General features: G+C 42.9%; 1 protein-coding gene across 4 annotated transcripts in view; it reads left to right on the top strand.

Annotated features, from left to right (window-relative positions):
* The window catches only part of NMS (neuromedin S), a 373,480-nt gene that overhangs the window by 293,307 nt on the left and 56,312 nt on the right, over positions 1–23,861 (top strand). For all 4 annotated transcript variants that reach the window (XR_015299176.1, XM_086933393.1, XM_086933392.1 and 1 more), the window contains 2 exons: positions 3,562–3,603; positions 10,317–10,368. Coding sequence is in view for 3 of the 4 variants with exons in the window: in XM_086933393.1 (XP_086789519.1) it covers positions 3,562–3,603; positions 10,317–10,355 (81 nt within the window). In the remaining variant the exon portion in view is untranslated. The remainder of the gene's footprint in view (positions 1–3,561; positions 3,604–10,316; positions 10,369–23,861) is intronic.

The following is a 23,861-nucleotide window of genomic DNA, read 5'->3' as shown; positions in this document are numbered from 1 at the left end:
AAACCCAGATCTTTTGACTGGGTGTGAGTGTTTGATTGATTCAGATGCTCCGTCCATCACCACCCCCTTTTGTGCCGCATTTTTGCCGCCATAAGTGTGGCAGGGTATGCTCAGACGTGAGTCCCTTGCTCACTTTGCCACTGGATTCAAGCAAGCCGGGCTGAAGGCGGCTGGAATGCCAGAAACCGGTCCTCGGAAGCTTGTTTCCGGTCCAGGGAAGACATGGCTTGGCAGTTCGGGCTGGACTGTTCCCATGAGGCACAGGGTCAGACTGATTTGCATATAGCCATGTCTGAACTGGGGTGGCAGAGTGGGCTAAAGAACGGTGATGGATTAAACCCAGATCTTTTGACTGGGTGTGAGTGTTTGATTGATTCAGATGCTCCGTCCATCACCACCCCCTTTTGTGCCGCATTTTTGCCGCCATAAGTGTGGCAGGGTATGCTCAGACGTGAGTCCCTTGCTCACTTTGCCACTGGATTCAAGCAAGCCGGGCTGAAGGCGGCTGGAATGCCAGAAACCGGTCCTCGGAAGCTTGTTTCCGGTCCAGGGAAGACATGGCTTGGCAGTTCGGGCTGGACTGTTCCCATGAGGCACAGGGTCAGACTGATTTGCATATAGCCATGTCTGAACTGGGGTGGCAGAGTGGGCTAAAGAACAGTGATGGATTAAACCCAGATCTTTTGACTGGGTGTGAGTGTTTGATTGATTCAGATGCTCCGTCCATCACCACCCCCTTTTGTACCGCGTTCTCTCCTAAGGAAGCACATTCCCATGCTAGAATTTAGAAGGCCCTGCTAGACCTTAGAAGCCCTTGTGTCTTAGCACCAGCATGTCCCTAGCTGTGGCAAGAGTGGGTTAACCTTGAAGGTCTGTCCCCCACAATCCATACCGAAGTTCACCTTCAGTCTTCTGGGCAGGCCTACGAAGCAGCACACACTAGAGCAACAGAATCACTGAGGTCACAGGACCCTGAGCTAGTCCGCCTCACCCATTGGTACCTCAGTTGGCCTTGTTTCTGCAGAAGTAGTGCAACTCACCAGGGATCGGCAATGCAGGATTTGCACGCACACCAAACTAAGTTTGCAAGCTTTAGGGTCTCTGCTTCATGCACAAGCTCTTTTAACGTGTGCTGTCTGCTTTGGGGCCACAGAATTATGCAGCAATGGAGGATACAATTTTGTCACAGTGTTAACTAAATTATGCAGCAAAAATAGGGCTGCAGCATAATGCAGTACATTTTTTTGATTCCAATTGCTAGAAGGTGCGAATGATATCTACCAAAAGCCACAAAAGAAAGAGAAGGCTGCAGCCTAATAACCCTATGGTGTATGAGATCATATGCAGCCTGCTCCCTGCCCCTCATGGCTTCTCCTATGCTCCAGTGTTTCTTGTGCCCCACCTGGCACACATCATGTCGGAGGATGGTGATGACATTAACATTTTGCCCCTCCCCTTGTAAAAATTTCTGCGGATGCCATCTGAAACATTAATAAAGTTAGTTACAAGAGAAGGAGAGGAAGTTGAAAAACATGGCATATATCATCAGCCACAAAAAAAGACTGGAAGAAATAAACAGTGAGCCATCTCAATTTGCCAGTACAAATCTGACTAAACTCAAAAGGGATGTTTCAAGGTTTTCACATAAATCAATATATTAATGTATTAAATAGAACTACTATGCCAGTCCCAAATATGATGCCATGAAAGGCAACAAGAAGAGACCTAGAAACTGGACTTTCAAAACCAGGGATGACAGCAGTGGTGACGAAGGTCCATGCAGGAAAGAAATCCTGGATTATTTCTGCTGCCCTTTTCTTGTTCTCTTCCACCCCAATTTCATCCCCAATTAATCTTATTAGGAAGAGGTATCGGAGAATGGAGGGCAAGAGGACCTCGAGGAGGGAGAGGCAACACCTGCAAGGACACTCTTAAGAACAAGACCCCTAAGAATAGAAATGAGAGTTGCATTACTAGTTCAAAAAACTGCCTACGAACAAGCTCGGCCATCACAGGTAAGAGCGGTTTGGTGGCGGGACATGGGAGGGGCAGTGTTGGGGGGGAAGTCGAGAGATGATGGGATAAGTAAATTTAAATAACAAAATTAATAAAACCACTTAACTTGCACTCACCGCATCTTGCCTACTCAGCGATGGGGCTAGCGCAAGGTAAGTGGTTTTATTTATTTGTTTATTTAGTTTTACCTATCCCGTCGTCTGTCAACTCCCCCCCCCACACCTGCCCCACTGCTCTAACCTGTGCCGGTCCTGCCTGCCTACGAACTACCGCCTCTGACAGCACCATCAATATTAGACTTAGGTCTCAGTTTATTCCACCATTTCATGTGATTCCTGATAAACTAAGAGCGTTTGGGCATGTTAATTAGCAGACCTGCAAAGGATTGAAATTGAATATAAGAGACTGTACTATAACCTCTCAGGTGACGAAGGAGGGCACTACCAGAACTATAAAAAAAAACGATGCTATTACCATACACCCAGCTGGCAGAGGTGGAGTTTTAATGACACAATTCAAGGTCTCCTCCCAGCAAGAATGTGAAAGATGACTTTCTGACAACCAGCAGTTACACACAGTTACCATTCAGATAAACATCAGTGATGTCATCAGTGATTTAATCTAACATGTCATGAGTGATGTAATATGTGAGGTCATAAGCAGAGCATGGCAAAGGAACAAGTTAGAGTTAGCTCAATAATCCATAACTGATGAATTTCAGTGTTTTTTTAGTTTTTAAACACTACTTGTTATCTTATTTCAACACCTATATATAACGTGACTTTATGCTATTTTTTTTCCAGTGAATATATCTATATAAAGATATATATATATATATATAAATATATATATGAGTCTGCATATATATATATATATATATATATAGATATATATATATATATATGAGTCTGCATATATATATATATATATATATATATATATATATATATGTATATATGTAAATGTATGCGAGTTTGAATATATATATATATCCCGCAAACCTATGGGCGTTTTTTCCCCTTCCTGCCCTTGTAAAAGGCACCTCTGCCCCTCCTTCCTGATGTATACCAAATTAAACTACTGCCGTTGGGACTAGTACTAGTATAGTATCTGGAAGAGAGGGAATCTAGAACTGTCACGAGTAATTGAGTCATCAAGATTACTGGTAAATAATAAAATAATGAAATAGAAACGATGTCTTGCTTGAAAATTTCCTGTGAAACCAGAGATTATTTTTGCGTAAGATAGGTATATACATTATTCCTCCAACTGGGGAACTCATAGTCATCAATAAGGGACATCCATACATAACCACTGTCTCTTAATGCCCTCTGCAGATAAATGATGTGTATTTTTTGACATGTTAAATGCATTTCCAGTTGACAGGCAAGAAGCACCCATCTGTTTAAAAAACAATTGTACATATAGTGCCTGAACATTTAAAATAATAATCATTCATAAATAAGAGCAACAATCACAAAACACTGTTGTGTGTGCTACTCAGCTGTACATTGTTTGATACATGTATCCGTTCTTTTCTTACAGGATAGCTCTGGCACTGTGGGGAGGCCATTCTTTCTATTCAGGGTACATCAATTTGTCTATATTTTAAATGTATAAAAATTCATGTTGTTTGCAAGCAATGAGGTGATGGAAGATGCTTTCGAGTTGTTTTGTATTTTTATACTATGCATGTAATCACTGATGCTCCTAGATGTACCCATTAAACTCTTTTCTATCAGGGCCCTTATTACTCACAAGACACACTGGGCCCAAATCACAGAAATAACTTAAGACAAAATCCTAAACTTACTACCATTTTGGTATTCACAGAAGGCACTTACTCATTTTGGTATTCACAGAAGGCACTTACTCAGTACTACAACTGTCTTCATCCCACTCAAACAGGTTTTAGGTGCCAACAGGGTACGGAGACTGCTTTACTTGCTGTGATTGAAGAGTCTGGAAAAATCTTGGACAATGGAGGCTGCGCTGCTCTTATCTTGTTAGATCTCAGCGCAGCCTTTGATACCGTTAACCACCAACTTATGGTCCAAAGACTCAGTGAGGTGGGGGTGACAGCAATCGCCCTGAAATGGCTGCAGTCCTTTCTTGAAGACAGATTTTCTTCTGTCTATGAGGAGGATGCCTCATCAGAGCAGATTCCTCTGCACTGTGGAGTCCCCCAGGGGTCTTCTTTAAGTCCCACCATGTTTAACATCTACATGAGTTCTCTGGCAGGATGTGATGCTTCCTTGGGGGATCCACATCGTCACCTATGTGGACGATACTCAGTTGGAGGTCACCCTCAGTCAGCAAGATAAATCTGTGCCTGGTTTAATTCATGCCTTGCAAAGGTATCTGAATGGATGGACAAATCATTCCTAAAGCTGAATGGAGCAAAGACAGAACTTATGCTCCTGGGCCACTCTGCCCCTGCGAACATAGATCTTTTGTGGCCCAGTTGGTTAGCTTCACCTCCTGTTCCCAAGAAACAAATTAAGAGTTTGGGAAGTTGGTTTGACGTCAATTTCGATTTTAAAATACAGGCTCGTAAAGTCTCAGCAAATTGCTATGGACTACTAAGGATGCTAAGGAAGATCCTCCCCCTTCTTCCTTTTGATGCCAGACGTCTATTGGTCCAAGCACTCATATTATCTCGCCTCGACTATGGGAATGCAGTCTATTTGGGTGCCCAACTAGGAACCACTAAGATACTGCAAGTCGTTCAGAATTGTACAGCCCACCTTCTAATGAATATCCCCAAACGTGTGTCAGCCAGACCTGCCGTTGGTTTGCTACACTGGCTCCCTATCCAGGAAAGAACTAGGTTTAAGGCTATGTGTATTGTTCATAAATCTATTTCTCGAAAGAGTTCTCCACTTTCAGTCAATACTGCAATTATACTGCCACAACAGAACTCTTAGCTCCAATAACAAACGACTACTCGCAGTTCCAATGATCAAGCGGTCACGAACTGGAGGTCGGCAGTTTTCCGATAATGCAGCCAAGTTCTGGAACCAGCTTCCAGAGTATTTACAACTGGAATCTAGCTACCTTAGATTTAGGAATCAGCTAAAAACCTTCCTCTTTCCATGTTCATTCTATGTTTACAAGGTGTCACGATAAGCGCTAGGATGCCCTTGGTTAGCCATGTGCTATACAAGTGTATATTCAATTCAATTCAATTACTCATCAATGAGTAAGTGCCTTCTGTGAATACCAAAATTAGTAAGTTACTCAAAATTAGTAAGTTACTCAAAACTAGTAAGTTACTCATTTTGGTATTCACAGAAGGCACTTACTCATCAATTTAAGAGTTTGGGAAGTTGGTTTGACGTCAATTTCGATTTTAAAATACAGGCTCGTAAAGTCTCAGCAAATTGCTATGGACTACTAAGGATGCTAAGGAAGATCCTCCCCCTTCTTCCTTTTGATGACAGACGTCTATTGGTCCAGGCACTCATATTATCTCGCCTCGACTATGGGAATGCAGTCTATTTGGGTGCCCAACTAGGAACCACTAAGATACTGCAAGTCGTTCAGAATTGTACAGCCCACCTTCTAATGAATATCCCCAAACGTGTGTCAGCCAGACCTGCCGTTGGTTTGCTACAATGGCTCCCTATCCAGGAAAGAACTAGGTTTAAGGCTATGTGTATTGTTCATAAATCTATTTCTCGAAAGAGTTCTCCACTTTCAGTCAATACTGCAATTATACTGCCACAACAGAACTCTTAGATCCAATAACAAACGACTACTCGCAGTTCCAATGATCAAGCGGTCACGAACTGGAGGTCGGCAGTTTTCCGATAATGCAGCCAAGTTCTGGAACCAGCTTCCAGAGTATTTACAACTGGAATCTAGCTACCTTAGATTTAGGAATCAGCTAAAAACCTTCCTCTTTCCATGATCATTCTATGTTTACAAGGTGTCACGATAAGCGCTAGGATGCCCTTGGTTAGCCATGTGCTATACAAGTGTATATTCAATTCAATTCAATTACTCATCAATGAGTAAGTGCCTTCTGTGAATACCAAAATTAGTAAGTTACTCAAAATTTGTAAGTTACTCAAAACTAGTAAGTTACTCATTTTGGTATTCACAGAAGGCACTTACTCATCAATGAGTAAGTGCCTTCTGTTGAATAACAAAATTAGTAAGTTACTAAAAATCAGTAAGTTTCTCATTTTGGTATTCACAGAAGGTGCTTACTCATCAATGAGTAAGTGCCTTCTGTGAATACCAAAATGAGCAAGTGCCTTCTGTGAATACCAAATTGGTAGTAAGTTTAGGATTTTGTCTTAAGTTAGTTCTGTGAATTGGGCCCACTGTCCCACTCTATGCCACAGTGCACTCTTAACTGGGTGCAGAAGGCACAGGCTGAGAAATTGCTCGCTATTTGGGTCAATGCACTGTTAAGAGCACAGGCACCAACTTGCTCTCACACTGTGAACAGTGCATTATTGCTTAGGGCCACATTCCGGTGATTTTTTTTTTATGCCCACTATGCCAATGCAGGCTGAAATCAGCTGTATGCAATATGCCCCAATTCGAGCAGTCCAGACCCTACTGCCAAGGTCAGCTTCCATCCAGATAGGAATACAAACAACCACATACTAGTTTCAGCCTGTATAGGGCTCAAGGGTGAGGTATAGCTTATTTCCTGCGGCACAGTGAACTAAGACCCCATGTCTGGGTATACCCAATGTACATACGGCATTGCATTGGGGAAACAAAAAGGTTAAGGGCTGGAATGCTTGAATGAATCACAATTACTGGTATTACTCAGTGTATATTCCAGCCCATGGATTTTTGGGTAAACTTGTCACTTTTTGCCACCTACCTTAGTATCAGGCGTTTTTCGGGAATGGTTGAAAGTCACAAGATCGTTAGCAAAAATATTGTGTGACAGAACTGTCCTGCCACTTCTTCAGGGCAAACACACTGATTATATGAAACAACTAGCATGCTGATGCTTTGAGATTATTGATTTTTCAGCAGCATGATTAGTAGCCTTTTTAAATGCAAAGACTGCATGGCCTGATAACCAGAATTCAAGTGGCACTCATATGATCAATGTATTGGCCCTGAAGAAGCTACCTTTGTGTGGCCATTGCCTTTTGATTGATAAGGTTCATCAGCTAATAATGAAGATATTACCTGACGGTTCCTGGATGGTCATCACTGCCTGCTCAAGTGGGGCAAGGGCAGTGGCGTAACAAAACTTTAAGGGCCCCCCTTGCAATGTACATGGAGGGGCCCCCGCTCCGGATTTAATTCTCAGGCCTCAGTACTGTGCTGAGGGGGCTCCCTGCATCTCGGGCCACCCTGCACCGTGGGGGATGCGGGGGCCTGTGTAGACCTGTGTTATTCCCCTGGGCAATGGCTTTTCCTTTAAGAACAAAGGGAAAGTCACAATTAGTGGGTGAACTTGGAGCACAGGGCCTACTCTTGAAACAAGGGCTCAATTGTGGTTGATGTTTCCTTCAGAAGCACCCCTTCCCTGTATGTGGTCGACCTGAAACTGAGGAAGACAACCCTTCCAACATAACTGAAGGGGAACAGATGACTGCTGACATTCATTGGCAAGATTCATAATCAGCTTGTCGTAATGGAACAAAAGCAGGCAGTCTATGAGATGAATTGGAGCAACCAGAATAGCGACTGTCTTCTACAAAGAGGAAAATAGAGAACCTATAATTGATTGTTACACATGGAGGAGATGGATCAGCAAATATTTCTTAAATTCAGCCTTGTGCCATGGTCTCCGTTGAGAATGAGTTGGCATACGTGGATAATCTGTGCCACTCCAACATTATGAGACTTCAAGGTTGGTCCCCTAAGCAAGCATCAGCCTGATCTTGAAGAATGCCTTGCAGGGATGTTACCCGGGCCCCTGACCCTTCAAGGGGGCTTATTGAGCCAAAGTCCAATGAATATCTTTGAGATATGGGAGACTCAGGGGCCTCTCATCATATTCTGCAGGGGGGCACCATCATTTTGCGTTACACCACTGATAAACTGTCGGTTTATCATTCACAAATAACTTTTCTTCAACTCCAAAAAACCTTCCTTCAAAGTGAAAAAGGTGACCCTGTTACTAATCAGAGGCCAAAAGAAGCGAGACAAATTTAGGGAATGGTCGTGGTGACACTGGAGGATGGTGAAATTCAAACAAAGATTCAAAGTGTAATAATCACCATCAAGGTCAGAGTTTTCTTCCTAAGTCAGAGTTTTCTTCCAAGTTTAGTCTTCTTCCCTTCATGGATTCGAACATGAAGATGTGAAGGCGAAAAAAATGCAAAACACTTTTGCTATTTTTTCACCTTTGATGTATTGGCTGCTCATTCAAGTTTGCCATAGGACCTGAGACTTTTATTGTGTGATTGCTATGATCCTACTGTAAAATGTAAACTTTTGCTATGTATGGAAGATTTTATTTATGTAAGTATATTTATATTGCATGGCATAATGCTGTTTACAATAAATGTATATTATACTAAGTGATTCAGCGGAAACAATAGTGCAGCCTTGCTTTGTACTAGGTCTGTGAACATTTTGAAGTATTTAAAAGAACATAATTGTGTTGTATTCTGTTGTACTTTTTGACCTTGACATTTTGTGTAATATAATTAATTTAATTAATATAATTTAAGGTGAAGTTATATGCAATAATGCTAGTCTGGTCATCTATTTGAGTCTTTATCATACATCCACAATACGATTTGTGCATACATGTCTATTATGCTGGTGTTCACAATGAAAGAACCCAGACTCATCTCACGAGGGCGAGAGATGAAGGGAGACCCCATTTTATTAGTGAACGTTATGGGTGAGATCCAACCACTAGAAAGTAGTGTGCTCCATCTATGAAGTTTTAGCATCAGTACACAAGACACCTCTGGGAAAACGAGTGCTAGCACATTTTTGCAGAAAATAGGTCATTTTGATGCACTGACTTTTAGAACCACCAGGTTGTCATGTGATCAGTTCAAACAGATCAGGGTACCTAGTACAAAACATGAAAAAATGTACATTTCTCAAAAAAAGCAGGGTCTAGGCCACCAAAATCAGGAACGATGACCCAACAAGGTGATCTCTACTCATTGTGAATCCAACCAGTCACGTTCCAACTTTTGTCTCTGTAGCTGAATACGCTGTTGTACAATCCAAAGGTTGTTAAGGAGATCATTAATGCTTGTGATGGCAGGCCATGGCTGAAGTCATTGCCCAAGAAGATTGCTCTCTAACAGTAAGAAAACAATTAGTCAAGCCCATCCAAGCTATCCTACAGATGCAATCAATCTCTTAGCTGGCCCCCCTATGCAAGCCTGGTTGGTTAAATTCTCCCACTGCTATGTGCAGCATATGTTCTCTATAAAGCTTGGGGGAGAAACAACCTGGAAACTGAGTGCATATTTCTCCATTCACATTCACTAGTCTTTAATTGCCCATCCTTACATTTATTCTTCTACATTACTAGGCGTTCATCTTCCTTTTTGCTTTGCCTGTGCTTCTTAACCATCCATATCCATATTTACAAGTCCACATTCATAAGAAGTAGTAAGGGACTGATTCACAAAGTTCACTTTGTAAGTTATGTAGTACTACAAAACATACTACAAATTGCAATTCACAAACTACATGTGGAGTTTTACGCCTCTGCATCAGCTATACTTATGTGTGCAGAGTTCTCTGCCCGACTGTGTAGTCTCTGCACACCTAAGTATACATTTTAGCAGTAAATGTGGGTGGGAGTGGATGGAAAAAGGGGCAGGCTTACTACAAAAGGGGATGGGATTAGGGAGGAGTAAAAGGGTTCTAAGGTCAGGGAGGGATTTAGGTTGGAACATCACCCATCCACTCCCTGATGTTGGAGACATGTAAAGTACACTTTTGTAGTACGCTTATCCTTGGAGTTTGTGAATAACGAAACTAGACAACTTGCTACACATGTAAACGTACTCAAAAGTGTAAACTACCTTTGTGAATTAGAGTCAATGGGTTCATCTATAGTTTTCCTTTAACACCTATACCTGTGTGAGGCTGAGATTTCTTTATCAATATATGGGGAAACACTTTACAAAGTCATCTCTTTAGTTGAATAAAAAGATGATCTTAACTCTTAAATGTCATTATTAAAACACAGTCTCTTGAGTTATCATGTGGATAGTCTCCTAGATTCACTGCAGAAAAATAAAACGTTATATCTGCTTACATAAGAAATCATATTTGGATTTAGAGATACTCGTCTAACTTTTTACACATAGTGACAGATAACATGTTATACCTTACAGGCTAGAAATGGAAGAGAAGCTGAAGAAGATCAACAATGACTCACTCTAAAAGGTAACTTTGTCTTTCCAAATGTCCTTAAGAATGTGCACAAAAGTTAAAGAAAAACTTGCTTCTGTAATATGTGATGTACAATTGTGTCTCACTGTCACATGCAAGAAAGTGCCTGTATAGGAAATCGGCAGTGCAAGTGAGCTTCATAGAAAGTTGTCCCAATCTCTAATTCTCATCAGTAGGCCAACTTATAAACAGGTATGTTCACATTACACAAGCAATTGTAAGTGAAGCCTTAGTAGGTAAATATCTATTATGATCCTGGCAATCAAACTGCCTTCCAGAAGAATAAGACCATCCAAAATCATCCTAAAACAAACCTGATATCTGTTTGAAACATTTACTGAAGGTGCCTCCATGCGATTAGTAATATTAATAATAATGCCATCATTTGTAAAGCTCACAGCTATTCCAGGTGAGGTGTACTGGCGCTGGGGGCAGTCGGGAAGATTAAGCAAACTATTTCCCAGAGTCACAAGTTGCTGGGCTAACCTTCCGCCAGCGATCGAACTGTGAGCCCCCGTGTTCCGGAGTCAGCTGTCCTAGCCTCTGCACCACACCTCTTAAAACTTCTCCTTGCGCCAACGTGCCCAAACATGCCATGACAAGGAACATCTTTATAGTTCCATGGGCCCAAGGTTACAAGCTGTAAACATTTGCTGAGGTGCCTATAAACATGCCAGATTGCCATCTACAAAGAAAGGATATGTTTAATGTTGAAGTAGAGGGCCCAACAAGGAGATGAGGTTTAGGTAGGGATAAGATAGCTGATAAATATAGCATGTCATGTAGAATTATAGATGGGTAACATGTTTTGTTATCAACTGTTGCTACATCATAGCAGTGAGTTACAAGATTTAGAATCTGGTGTAAATGATAGCGTCTTCCTATAGAAGTCATATACAGCAAGGTAATGAAAGATGAAATAAAAGTGTTGAAACAATGTAGAAGAAGTAATGGCTGATGATGTAATGGTGTATATCTAGAGCAGCACTAAACATTACTGACCTCAGTTGAGAAAACTCTAGCATGCAAAGATTCCTGCTACCAATCTACAGCAATAGCCTAAATTCAAGGTAAAAGGAGTCAAATAAAGTGAGTTAAAGCCTTTGCAATCATCATCTCTGATGTTGAAGCGTGACATATATCTTCCTTTATCAGGCTCACCTGCATGGGAGACTCAAAAGGTCTCTTGTATCCAACTGGAAATTTTTAAATCCCAAAGCGATATTTGGTTCCATCGCCAACTTCGCCTAGTTTTTAATCGGACCATGCCAGGTCCAACGGTCCTAATAGGTAGACCATGGAGCACAATTGATCCATAAAGACCTTATGACAATAGAAGTATGTCATCCAGATAAAATATTGGATACAGTGCTCTCTCCTTGGAATATTAAGAAATGTAACACAACACCTTTGGGAAACACCAAGAGCCCAAAGGCAGTCCAGTCAGGAAGCATTTCAACAGATAATGCCTGCCTTACCACTTGACATGAAGACATATTTTACTCAGAAATTGATACAATACAATTAAATTCTAAAGAAAATCATGCAAAATAAAAATATACATCCCTCTCATTTTCAAGTACCTGTATTAAACAAATTTGTCTAGCTCTCACAAATTTATCACAGATAGTCAAACGTTGTTCTTTTCCACCAAAAAAACACAAGTACTTCATGTAATCTTTATTGCTATGCTTTTTTAAAATAACCCATACTTCTGACCTTATAAAAATGTTTTGCTTCAAAGTAAAACTCATTTAAAAAGTTTTTTTTTATAAAGACATGTAATGATTTGCATTTGAAAATTCCAACGCCAACACAGGTTACACAGTAAAAGAAAATTATGCACAAATAATCAAAATTATTAAAATATATCTGCCCTGTCGAACCCTCTCCTCCCTCCGCCCTTACATCTGCTGTCAAGTACAGAAAAACACTGTAGATGAAAAATAAAAGTTGATCAGCTCACCCCTTTGCCCTATCATAAGGCCTTATATTTCCTAGTAAAAACTGTGCGTTGTTGGACAACATAAACATCCGGATTGTGCCAGACTGATTCTATGCACACCCCGTGGATATATTGTCTTGTAGTCCTGTTAGCTCACAGTGTACTATCTGTACCCCAAACCCAATCAGGTAACAGATAGAGGGGTCTCCAACCTTTTCTGGACTGAGAGCTACTCATGGTCAATGAAATGCATTGAGAGATACTAATATTATTAGTGTTGTATACATTTTTTTGTTACATGTATAATATTTCAACCAAGCAAAAGCTGTCTAATTTAATTAGCTGGGCTGCACACAGGTGAGCTACTCAGATGTAGCTAGAGAGCTGCAGTAGCTTACAAGCTACTGGTTGTAGACCCCTTATGCAACCTCAGAACATTACAACCTTGACTCCCCAAGAAAATTATGGTAGCACATCTAGAACCTTTTCGGTTGGACTCTCATGCATGCCCAAAGAAATACAGTTTCAATATTTATTGAAGCATTTTGATTCTTGAGTAAAATATGTGCACTGCAATGATTAATAGTAGGAAATAGAATAGTAAAATTAGAATTATGAGAAAACTGAAAAAGATAAACAATTCCACCATCGTTCTGTAACAGTGAATATATGCTGGCATATAAGTTTTGAAGAATAGTGTGCTCCTACCTAGTGCTCCCTGACCTAGTTTTGCCTAGGGTCGGTGATCTGCCAAAATATCCCTGCCTGGAGATTTAACTCCCCACTACTTCTGGGTAAGTGTCATCAGGGTGCTTGTCTTGGTGTAGAGGCGGGCATCCTTTCTCATAGAGGTAAACAGAATCAGCTGGGCTGGAATTCCGACATGTAGAGCCTTCGCAGTGCCAGCTGAGTGCTCCTCTGATCTAAGCAAGGACGTTTTTATGTATATATAATTAATAGTACCTATGCTGCATGTTGAAACCCCAATTAGGCCACTATTGTTTATTCTAGTTCTATAGCTTTGTCACCTACTGGGCAATAACAATAATAAAATGTGTGCAGTGAAGTTTATCCCTTGTACTGAATGTTCAAGGTGTTATGATAATGTGCCCACGAAGTGGACATGTAAGCAATGCAGATTCAGGAAATGTTATCCTGCATGCTCACACACGCAAATGTATGTCAGAAGTCACTGTGTTTAAGAGAGAAGGCAACTTAAGAAACTAGAGCATGTAAAATGGTGGTGTTTCTAACCGGGCTTAACCTGACCACCTGATACCCACTCCTTCAGCGTGAGTCGATAAAAGCTATCATAGACAAATGCTAAAATATAAGGTCCAATATGTATAAAAAAAAACTAAAATCTAAAAAAAAGCATCATGCTTGTTTAATAGCAAAGAGCATAGTGAAAGTCACTTAAAACGCCTACAAAGATGTAGTAAAAGTAAAGTTTTAAAAAGCAATTTTGCATATAAAAGCAAAGCCGTATTAAAAAGTCCCATGACTCAAAACTGCCAGATTGTTTACTTGTTCAGAGAGGTTGACGAAACATTGCTGTTCCCAGCAACTGCAGATGATGTCCCAGAGGCACCAATCCATTCAGATCCATAGAGCAAATATGTTCCCATCCAGGAGGAGAGGAGGACCCAATGAAGAATCTGCAGAAGCTGTGCCAAGTCCAAAATCACTAGGAGCAGAACCATACCAGTAGGGCTTGTAGGATGCGTTCTGAAGCAAAGGCAAGTGGAATGAACAACAGTACAAGTGAGCCGTAGGGGGCCAACCAGCAGTTCCATGTCCAGAGATTGAACCGATTGTGTTCCTAAGCATATGTCCAGGGCACACTCCAAAGTGAAAGCTGATAGGAGAATACGGGCTGCACGCAGTGCAGCCACACAGGCCAAAAGGATAAGACCCAGTGTTCATTCAGTTCCAGAAGTAAGGGTGCACCAAAACACTGTATCATGCGTTCATGACACAGGAGCACATGTGAAAGTTCCAGTTCCATTTGGCCCTTTGAAGGGACACCCATTGTGGAGCAGAAAAAATAAAAGCACAGTCCCGACAATCAGGAACTGGACCAGCGGAAGCCCTCCAAAAATGCTTTCAAGCACTGAGTGTATAAATGATGAAATAACTCCAAAGACTGTCTGTAAGGTGGTAACCAATCCAGAGTCAATTGTCTTGAAAAAAGTATGCTACTCCAGCGGCACAAGACATGTGAAAACTGTGGTACATAAGTTCTCTGAAATGTAATAGGAAATTATTGCGGAGTAGTGATTGTATCTCAGAAGAAGACCTTGCAACTTGGAGATCAAAACTCTCTCTTGCCTAAGGCCACATTCTTCTGAACAAAAAGGCTTTCAGTCTACTCAAAGCATCAAAGGGCACATTCAAAAGCTTTTTCAAAGGCCAAAATGTTGCCTCCTTAACTGTGCGGCCAGGTGAAAACAGTACTTGTGTACAACAGGTCACAACTGCAGAAACGATCACCAGAGAGGAAATGAGTCTCATGCCACAGCAACCTTGATCAACATAAAAAAAACTAAATTTGAGAGCAATCTGAAAGCCGGATGGATCACTACAGCTGGAGAACCCTTCAGGTAGCAAGACAAATCTGCCACGAACGCATTACATGCTCCATGAAGCAAAACGTCCTTGCATACTAAGGAATGCCCCAAATCACTCTTGCAGTCAGTCCTGCTAAGAATCTCATCATTCCTACAGCGGTATCTGAAAGGTAAGATCCATGGTTAGTGCACATATCCTTCTCTTAGCACTTCATATCTTCCTACTTGATGATGTTACAAACAAATTCAAAGTCAAATGTCCAAATTGGCAGAAAAATAAATCTATAGATTATTCAATCCACTGAAGGGGTTTCAGCAACAGTGAATAGTAATTTCTCCAATTTCTCAATGTGTAACATAGTGTATGCAGCGTCTTTTCTTGCCATGATGGTTTGCTGTTTTGTAAGATTGTGTGGTAAAAACAAGCTAGTGGCCTTAAGGTGTCACCATTGAAAATGACCAGCATGAACTGTCTGAAGAGTCCAGCTCAGTAACGTAAATGCTCTAAGCTGTCACCACCCATGTTGTAAAGAAGACATGTCACTCTGTATAATGTCTATTGCAGACAACATGATGTTACCTAGAGAGTAAATCCTAGTGGACACGGTGTTCATACTATTATTGAATACTGCCAAAGCCCTTTCTAAATTATCCCTGTCAATCTCATGCAGATTCTCAGCAGCCTCCTGCTGGGAAACCTTCCACACTTCATTGTATATTGAATACAAGAAGCGGTTTTGACTTGGTTTTTGAGGACCTAAGAAAAGTCCTATAGTCCCATGCCATCAGAAAGACTGGACAAGTTTTGTTTACCTGGGACAATGTTGATGTTTTTAGCCAATCTAAGCATAAATTCCCAATACTGTAAGTTGTTTCCACGCCTAAGTGCTGTGTCTGCGCATATCATATGTTGGGCCTGCTGATCTTTAACCCTTTGGTGTCACCTAGAAAATGTACCTGACATCCGTTAGTGCCTAATGGCCACACTAACCATCCACCCTGATTGGTCCCCAACGAATTGTACAATCCATGGTGAAGCATGATATCTAATGTGTCCTCTGTGTAATTTGTGAACCATTGCCAGTTTGCAAACCATGCAAATGTGAGAATGCTAGGTGTATTCAAATCGTTTATCTTAGCCAGGCCCAGACATGATGTTTGCTGCACAGTTTTGTTCAGGAATATCAGTTGGTGTGGTATAAGGCATGTTTGAAATAATGCCGCCTTCACTGAACCTGACAATCTTTGCGAGTCATCCCATGGTAGGGGAGTGTTCCCATCGTGTGTAATTAAATACTGCATGTGGAGTACCTGCTTTATACAAGAAATGGTGACCATTATGCTGAAAACAGAACATTTCATCATAATTAGTCATGCTGTCATACAGTTCATCAGAGTTAAAAATGACGTAGGTCTTCTAGCATTTCATGCACTGTAGCAATATCCCAATCATCAGAGACAGTACTAGCGGTGATGAAGTAATTCAATGAGATGCAAAATACATATGGTATTAGCAAAGGTTTGGCTTGTCCAAATATATCATATGATACCCTACCCCAAACAATTTTATCAGGAACTGGAACAGCAGAAATGTTCACAGGGGAAAGGTCTCTTCACACTTTGTTTGATGAAGAATGAGGTGTTAAAACCAAGCTCAACAGCTGCACAGCAGAGCGTTCTAGCAGATAGTGTCCCTTCGGAAGCAGGAAAAAGACACTCACAAAATCAAAGGACAAGGAAAAATAACACAATTGTGATCCAAAGGTATAACCATGGAGGAACAAAGTACATATGCTAGACCTTGCATCCTTGGCGTGGTTTCCCCTGACTTTTTGCCTCTACCTCCTGTGTTTTTGATGCTATGCTGGATTTATGTTTTTTGCTGGCATAGATGCTTTGGGCACTTTGCCACTGCTGATCAGTGTCAAAGTGCAAGTGCTCCCTGTGTAAATTGAGATTGTGATTGGTTCTCCCTGATTGGCATATTTGTTTTACCGGTAGGTCCCAAGTAAAGTGCACTAAGTATGCCAGGGCTGGTAAATCAAATGATACTAGTGGGCATGCAGCACTGATTGTACCACCCACATGAGTATCCCTAAAAAGATGTCTCAGGCCTGCCACCGCAGTGCCTGCATGCAATTTGTTAGCTGCCATATTGGCTTGGCAAGTGCACCTACTTTCCAGGTCCTACCCTTCCCTTTCCTTGTACATAGGACACCCCTATAGTAGGCCCAAGGTACCTCCTGGGTAGGGTGCAGTGTATGTGAAAGGTAGGACATGTACTGGTATACGTAACATGTCATGATAGTGAAATACTGCCAATTTCGTTTTTCACTATTGAAAGGCTATCTTGCCCATAGGACAGAATGTATAATGCTTTGTAACATAATACAGGCATATCTTCCCCTAGACGTAAGATAGAAAATTGGAGTCTGGTATCCTTGAACTCAGAATTTGATAACACATCTTTGGGTAAAGATGGTTTTTAAATTGTGTGTTTGAAAACAGCAGTTTAGAAGGCGGCTGTTTTCTTCTTCAACCTTTCTGTAGGCCTGGGCGTAGTTTGCGGAGTTATGCTACGCGGAACCAGAGTGGCCCAGTGCAGTGCGAACTGCTTTTTGTGCTGGTATTCCTGCCGCTCGGGTAAAAATTCTACCCGAGCGGCAGCTCGAGCTCGCAAACTTACCTTTCTTGATCGGGGAAAAAACTCTGCTACACGTCGCAAAGTGGAATTTTCTGCACTTCGCGAACTCCGCGGAGTGCAGAAAATTCTGGAAGCTCCGCGAACAGAGTGAAGTTCACCGACCATGCCTACCTTTCTGTGTTCCTCTGCCTGGGTGTGGCTTGACTGACTGGCTTTGGAAGTGACAGAGGCTGTCGGGGTGTCATGGCTCCAGGAGTCTGGGGGAGTCAGTACTAGGCTAAATAGGCTGATCTGCATTTTGAGTGGTGGGAGGAGTAGCCCCTGTACCTGAGTAGGGCTGTGCCTGCCTTCCACAAATGACTGGCTCCACCTCCTGTGGTGTGTCTGAAGACCCTGTCCCACACTGACAAGGGAAGAAGTTGCGCACTAGCAGAGTGCTCCCAGAACTGGTTTGGGATGGATTGAGAACCCTGTACACAAAGAGAACAAAGACAATTTGGGGTATAAATATTAGAGCTAAACCACCTGAACTTGAGATCATCCTGGAATCAAGAGGAACCTTTGCCAAGGAGAAGAGCGGAAGAAACTGAGAAGAAGGATTGTGCTTGATGTGTGTTATGGGGCTAACCTGCAGTTGCTATTCTGCCAAGGGGAGGAAGAGGACTTTGCTGTGTCCCCTGCTTGAAAGGAAATCTCCAAGGGTCTGAGGAGAGCTGGCCTCCTGTTGTGGAAACTGAGGAACACCACCGTTCCCAAGATCTCTGCAACATTGTGTGCATGCGTCTGGGCACAGCGTGTAACACTTGTGAAGCCTGCACTGCTCGTGAAGTGCTTCATTCCAAGGTCTCTGCAATTCTGTGTGCGTGTGTCTGAACACTGCGTGTAACCTTCGTGAAACCTGCATCTCCCGTGAGTGCTCAGTCCCCCAAGATCGTCTCCGCAACGCTGTGCGCGTGTGCCGGTGCACAGCTGGGGGAAGTTGACAGCAGCCACGATCAACTACGAGACCATCACTCCACTGACCAGAGTTGTCAGCAAGATTGTAAATCACCAGAGGAAGAAGCCAGGTGGGAGCAAGATCAGCTGTGAGGCTCTCCTAGCAACCAGAACACCTACGACGCTTAGCCACCCAGCAGGATGTCAGCTTCACTGGCGGGTGAGCGGGGCTGCGCTCCCACCAGGAAGAAGCTACCCCCATGCAGCGTAGAGAGGATCGGTGAGCCGGAGTCCTGAGGAGCCTCGAGCCGGTGTTCAAATCATCTCCCATGTAACGCTCAGAGCTGTGCACTTGAGCTGCCACATGGGGTGCTTCCAGGAACTGTTTTGAGCTCTTGTCCTGATAATGGCCCGTACCAGCATAACGGAGAGTTGCGGTACCGGGGGCCCCTTTTCTTCTGACACTGATTTGAGCAGTTGGGGTGTATCCTTATTGTTGCTGGCCGCGGACGCAGCCTTGGGAGAGTATTAAACGGTTCAGAACAGAAGGGGCATCTTCTTTTGGGTCCGAAGTAATATGCCATTGTAATACCACGATTGGGCACATAAATTACTGCCAGTCAAGGACTGTTTTGCCCTATCACCCTCTCGCATAAAGAAATACAGAGTCCTCCAGTCTATTTTTAGTGATATTCATTTTTAAAGACATTCTACTGAAAACCTTTTACTGTGTATGTTGGACTTTTGTCGTCTTGGTCTTGTGAAGCTCAGATAAAAATACTTTATTTTTCTAAAACTGTGTGGTGTCCATTTGTGGTGTTATCACTGCGTTACTGTGAGTGTTGGTACAAATACTTTACACATTGCCTTTGGGATAAACCTGTCTGCTCATGCCAAGCTATCAAGGGGGTGAGCAGGGGTTATCTAGAGTGTGTATCCCCGTTACCTTGACAAGAAGCAAGGGTCCCCATTTGGACAAAGGTACCTACCTCTGCCAACTAGAGACCCTAATTTCTAACAACATCTTCCTCAGCCAAAAATAGAATGCATACAATCTCCTTCGAAGAGGCAGAAGTGAAGGTGCAGGTGGATCTGATAAATCCTATGAAAAGTCAACAAAGTTACCCAGAAGCTGTATGGTCTATCCTTGGCAGCTCTGGAAGCTGTGTTGAACTGGGAGCAGACTCCACTTGTGGTTCATTGATGTAGACAACATTGGTGCCTGGTTTCCAAATTGAAATCTGTGTTTCTATACAAGTAGTTTGTATAGTAGCTGCTGATGTAGCAAGTAGAAGAGCTACTTTATTACTAGCTATCTCCAGCTGGGGAGTAGAAGCCTCATTGCTGATCAAAGCTTCCAACTGGACCTCCTGTTTGGTAATGAGAGGAGACAGGTCTACTCAGGAGCTCACATGGCCTACTGTGTAGAACTCGCCACTTGATGAGATCTATTAAGACAAATCTCTTGTTTTGCAAACAGCAAGGGGTGGCTAAAGTACAGTTCTGGTACCTTTACCAGCCAGGACAGGGACAGGTGCTCTGTAAAATGAACTAATTTCTTTTTTGTCCACTATTTTCTCCCAGATCAGATCCCCAATCTTCGGAACCCAATCAGGAGTTGCTGGTGCCTACTTCACTTCTTCAGTGGTGCTGTGTTTTACTTGGACATTGCAGGGTGCTTCCTGGAAGCTGTTCAGTTCCTGTAAAACAGCCAAACGTTCATTGATGTCAAATGATGTTTCTGACGCCACTGTACTGGGAATGTCGATATCTGGTACCCACATCTTAACCGCAAACAGGATCTCGTAGTGAGTCCGACCACCAAGGGATTTTCTAGGCAGATTGTTTAATGCCCTCAGGACCCCTAGTAAGTGATGGACCCAACTGTGACCTGAGCCTAATACCCTCACTATTAAAGACTGCTCACATCGCAGTTTTTCCTCTCCACTACAGCATTTCCCTCAGGAAGATAGGGGGAAGAATACGGCATAGCCACATCCAGTATTTCCACGGCCTCTTTATAAGCCCTGGAGGCGAATGCTGGACCCTGGTCCAAATGAAATGTACCAACTTGTATGTTCTGATAAAAACAGGCAGATCTTTTATAACAGTTTTGGCATCAGCCGATCACTGTGGCCTAACCCATACGAATCTAGAGCGGCAATCCACTGCAACCAAGATGTATTTGTAAACCCCATCTGATTGTAAGGGCCACAGTGGTCCAGATAAATGCAAGCGAGAGGCTTGTCAGAAATCAGCACAGGTATCTGTGGGGGGTGAGCTACAGTGGAACCCTTCATCTGCTGACAGATGTTCAATTTAAGGATAAAGTCCTTAGTCTGTTTCTATAGACCTGGCCACCAAAAGGGTTGTTGCAATTGTGAAATTGTAGCAGCCAGCCACTCCTGCGTGAGCAGATACTAGACCCTCTTGTGCTGCTAGGATTAAACCTAACCTGCAGTCTGAATTTGGTATAACTCTTTCCCACACTCTGGGAATATGAGCAAAAGGTATGTTTGGCACATTTGTCTTGTAGGAGTATTTTGTTGAAAAGCCTTTTGGAAGGGGGTGCCATCACGAGCAGTGTTGACAGCTACGATGTGTCTCCATCTATCCTCGTACAGAAGGAGTTATTGCAGTGAGATCATCAGTTGCACTGTTACTTTTGCGGCTTCGTCATCCATGGAATTCCCTGCAATGTGAATTCCCCCACACTGATGAGTCAAGGTGTGAATCACATATCACATATGTCCGTGGCAAGCATGCTTTCAGCTTACCCACCTTTCCCCAAAGAGTCTTCTGCTTTATTGTGTACCGTTTGGAATCTCTGAATCCATTCTGGCTCCAGTAGTGTAAGTGCTTGTTGTAAGTCTGGACACAATAATATGAATCACATACTATTAGTATGGGGAATCCAGGATCCATAGTCTCAAGTGCCAGAATTCGAGCTCTGAGCTCGGTCAGCTGTGCTGTGCAGTCACCAAGTGACTGCATAGTAGGTTTTTTCAGGTTAGAATCCTCCATCTTGGATTCAACACTTCACAGAGGCACAAGCAGCCGAGTATTGGTCCTTTAGCCCTAAGGCAGGTTGGGCAGAACCATCAGCATAGTGGATGTAATCATATTGATCAAGAGCCATGACTTCATTAGGCAGAGGATATTCATGTTCGTACTGCAGAAAAGATTGTGTTTGTACTGTAGAGTCAAATATGTAGTCTACATCTGTTGGGGTGATTGAGTTAGCCCATTGTTTCCATCGTGGATGTAGAGCCTTGGCTTAGGAATGCTAGTTTTTGTTACAGCCTCTAAGGTCGTAACTGGAGTCTTGACAATAATGTGTTTTCCCTGAGCAAGTGCTCTCTCTCTCACCACAGCAGTCTATACTGCTGTGAGTATTTTTTCTGTGTGTGCAAAATGCACCTTAGCATTGGTGCGATTGATATGCTTTTGGTACAGTGTCACCTTCATTGAACGTAACGTAGGTGTACCCTGATGCCTCCTCTATTACACAGATCACCAGGTTTGTTGTGTTTACATATGTATAGGTGTTTTGAAGCTTGCACTAAATGTAAGGTTTGAGTGTGCTCAGTTGTTCAGTGTGTGTTAGAAAAATCTGGACGTATTAAGTTGTAGAATGGTTTAATCTGTTCTGTGTAATCTGGAATGTATGTTCTGCCAACATTTAGAAATTCCAATATAGATTAAAGTTTCTTTAGAGTGTTTGGTGGTTGCAAGAGCGCACACTTCTCTAAGAAATGTGTTGTGAGCTTTTGACTTCACTGAACAGTTCGTAACCCAGAAACAGGACATTGAGATGGGATATTTTGTTTTTTTAAGTTGAATTTGTAGACTATGTGAGCTAATCACAGAACCATGCAATCTACTCTTGCCAAGTGCATTCAAAAGTCATCATCCGTCAAGTAAATGTCATGGACCTAGGACAATGCCTGATAGTCAGAATTTTGTAACAGTTCCCTAACCCAGGCTGAAAACAACCTGGGGAAGTTCTTATACCCTTGGGGCAAATGACAGAGCTGTTTTTGAGAAGCCAGTGTGATGAATGTGGTCAAGTACCTGCTTTTAAGTGCAATATTTTGGCAGATAAATCAAATTGATCTTACTGACATTGTCAGTAAGTTGCTTTCCTTGCCGCACAGCTCTTCCTTGTAGCTGTGGCCCCCTGACCATCCCAGGTCCTTAATTTGAGGCCCTCCTGCACCCGCAGGCACCCGGCTGCACCTCTTCCCTGGTGGTCCAGTGGGGAGCATCACTCCCTATGTCTGCTTCTTGTCCCTTTCTCTCTATTCTCCTTATATGCACCATATTTCTCCCTTTCCCTTGCCGCTGCTCGTCCGCCGTGGCCCCTCCCCCCTCCAATGCTGTTTTCCTTCTTTTTTTTACTTTCTTTGTTTATTTCTGCTTCTTGCCTCTTTCTCTATTTTCTCCTTATTTGTGCCATTTCTTTCCCTTTCCCTTGCAGTTGCTTGTCTGCTGCTGCCCAGCCTGCAGCCAGCGCAGTTTTCCCACTTCCCGCCTCCCAGCTGTTCAGCCCTCCCTAAACACTATTTAATGGCAGCCACTGCTTGGTGAAGGAATGATTTTACTGATCCTGTCAGTAGGTTGCTCCCCTCGCCGCACAGCTCCGCCTGGTATCTGTTGCTCCCTGACCATGCAGGTCCTTAGTTTGAGGCCCTCCTCCACCCACAGGCACCCGCTCCCATGTGCCTCATCCTTTGTGGTCCAGTGGGGAGCATCTCTGCTCTGCTGCTGGTCTGCCCTCCGTCTTCTGCCTTTTGTCTTTTCTACTCCTCTTCTCTTTTTGACATTTTTTTCTTCTATTTCTGCTTCTTGCCCCTTTTCTCTCTTTTCTTCTTATCAGTGCCATTTTTTCCTTTTCTGTTGTGGCTGCTCGTCCCCCATGGCCCTGCCCCCCTTCTGCACTGTATTTTCTCTTTTATCCTCCTCTGTTCTTTTTCACAATTTTTTTTTAATTTGTGCTTCTTGTCTCTTTCTCTCTTTTCTCCTTATTTTGGCCATTTTTTCCCTTTCCATTGCTGCTGATCGTCCACATGTGGCCCGCCCCCTCCAGCGCTGTTTTCCCACTTTACAGCTGTCCAACCCTCCCCAAACACTATTTAATGGCGCCTGCTGCGTGGCTGAGCCGCAGGCTCGCCAAAGGCAAGCCCGTCTGCACCTGGACCTTGCCCAGCACCACAAGTCTGGCCCCAGACCATCCACCACTACAACTCCAGCGCCCTCAACACCGAATGTTCCCCCACCTGCCACCTCGCATCACCGAAGAACATCCACGCCCTGTTCACCTGCCGCACCTGTAACTGCACATTCACCGGCCACCGCACACCAGACCCACTGACCGCATGACCCTCAGGAA

Source organism: Lissotriton vulgaris, chromosome 8 (genome assembly GCF_964263255.1).
Source record: "Lissotriton vulgaris chromosome 8, aLisVul1.2, whole genome shotgun sequence".
NCBI classification, from domain to species: domain Eukaryota; kingdom Metazoa; phylum Chordata; class Amphibia; order Caudata; family Salamandridae; genus Lissotriton; species Lissotriton vulgaris.
Note: the sequence above shows the minus strand (reverse complement) of the source record. Positions and strands in the feature narration are given on the sequence as shown.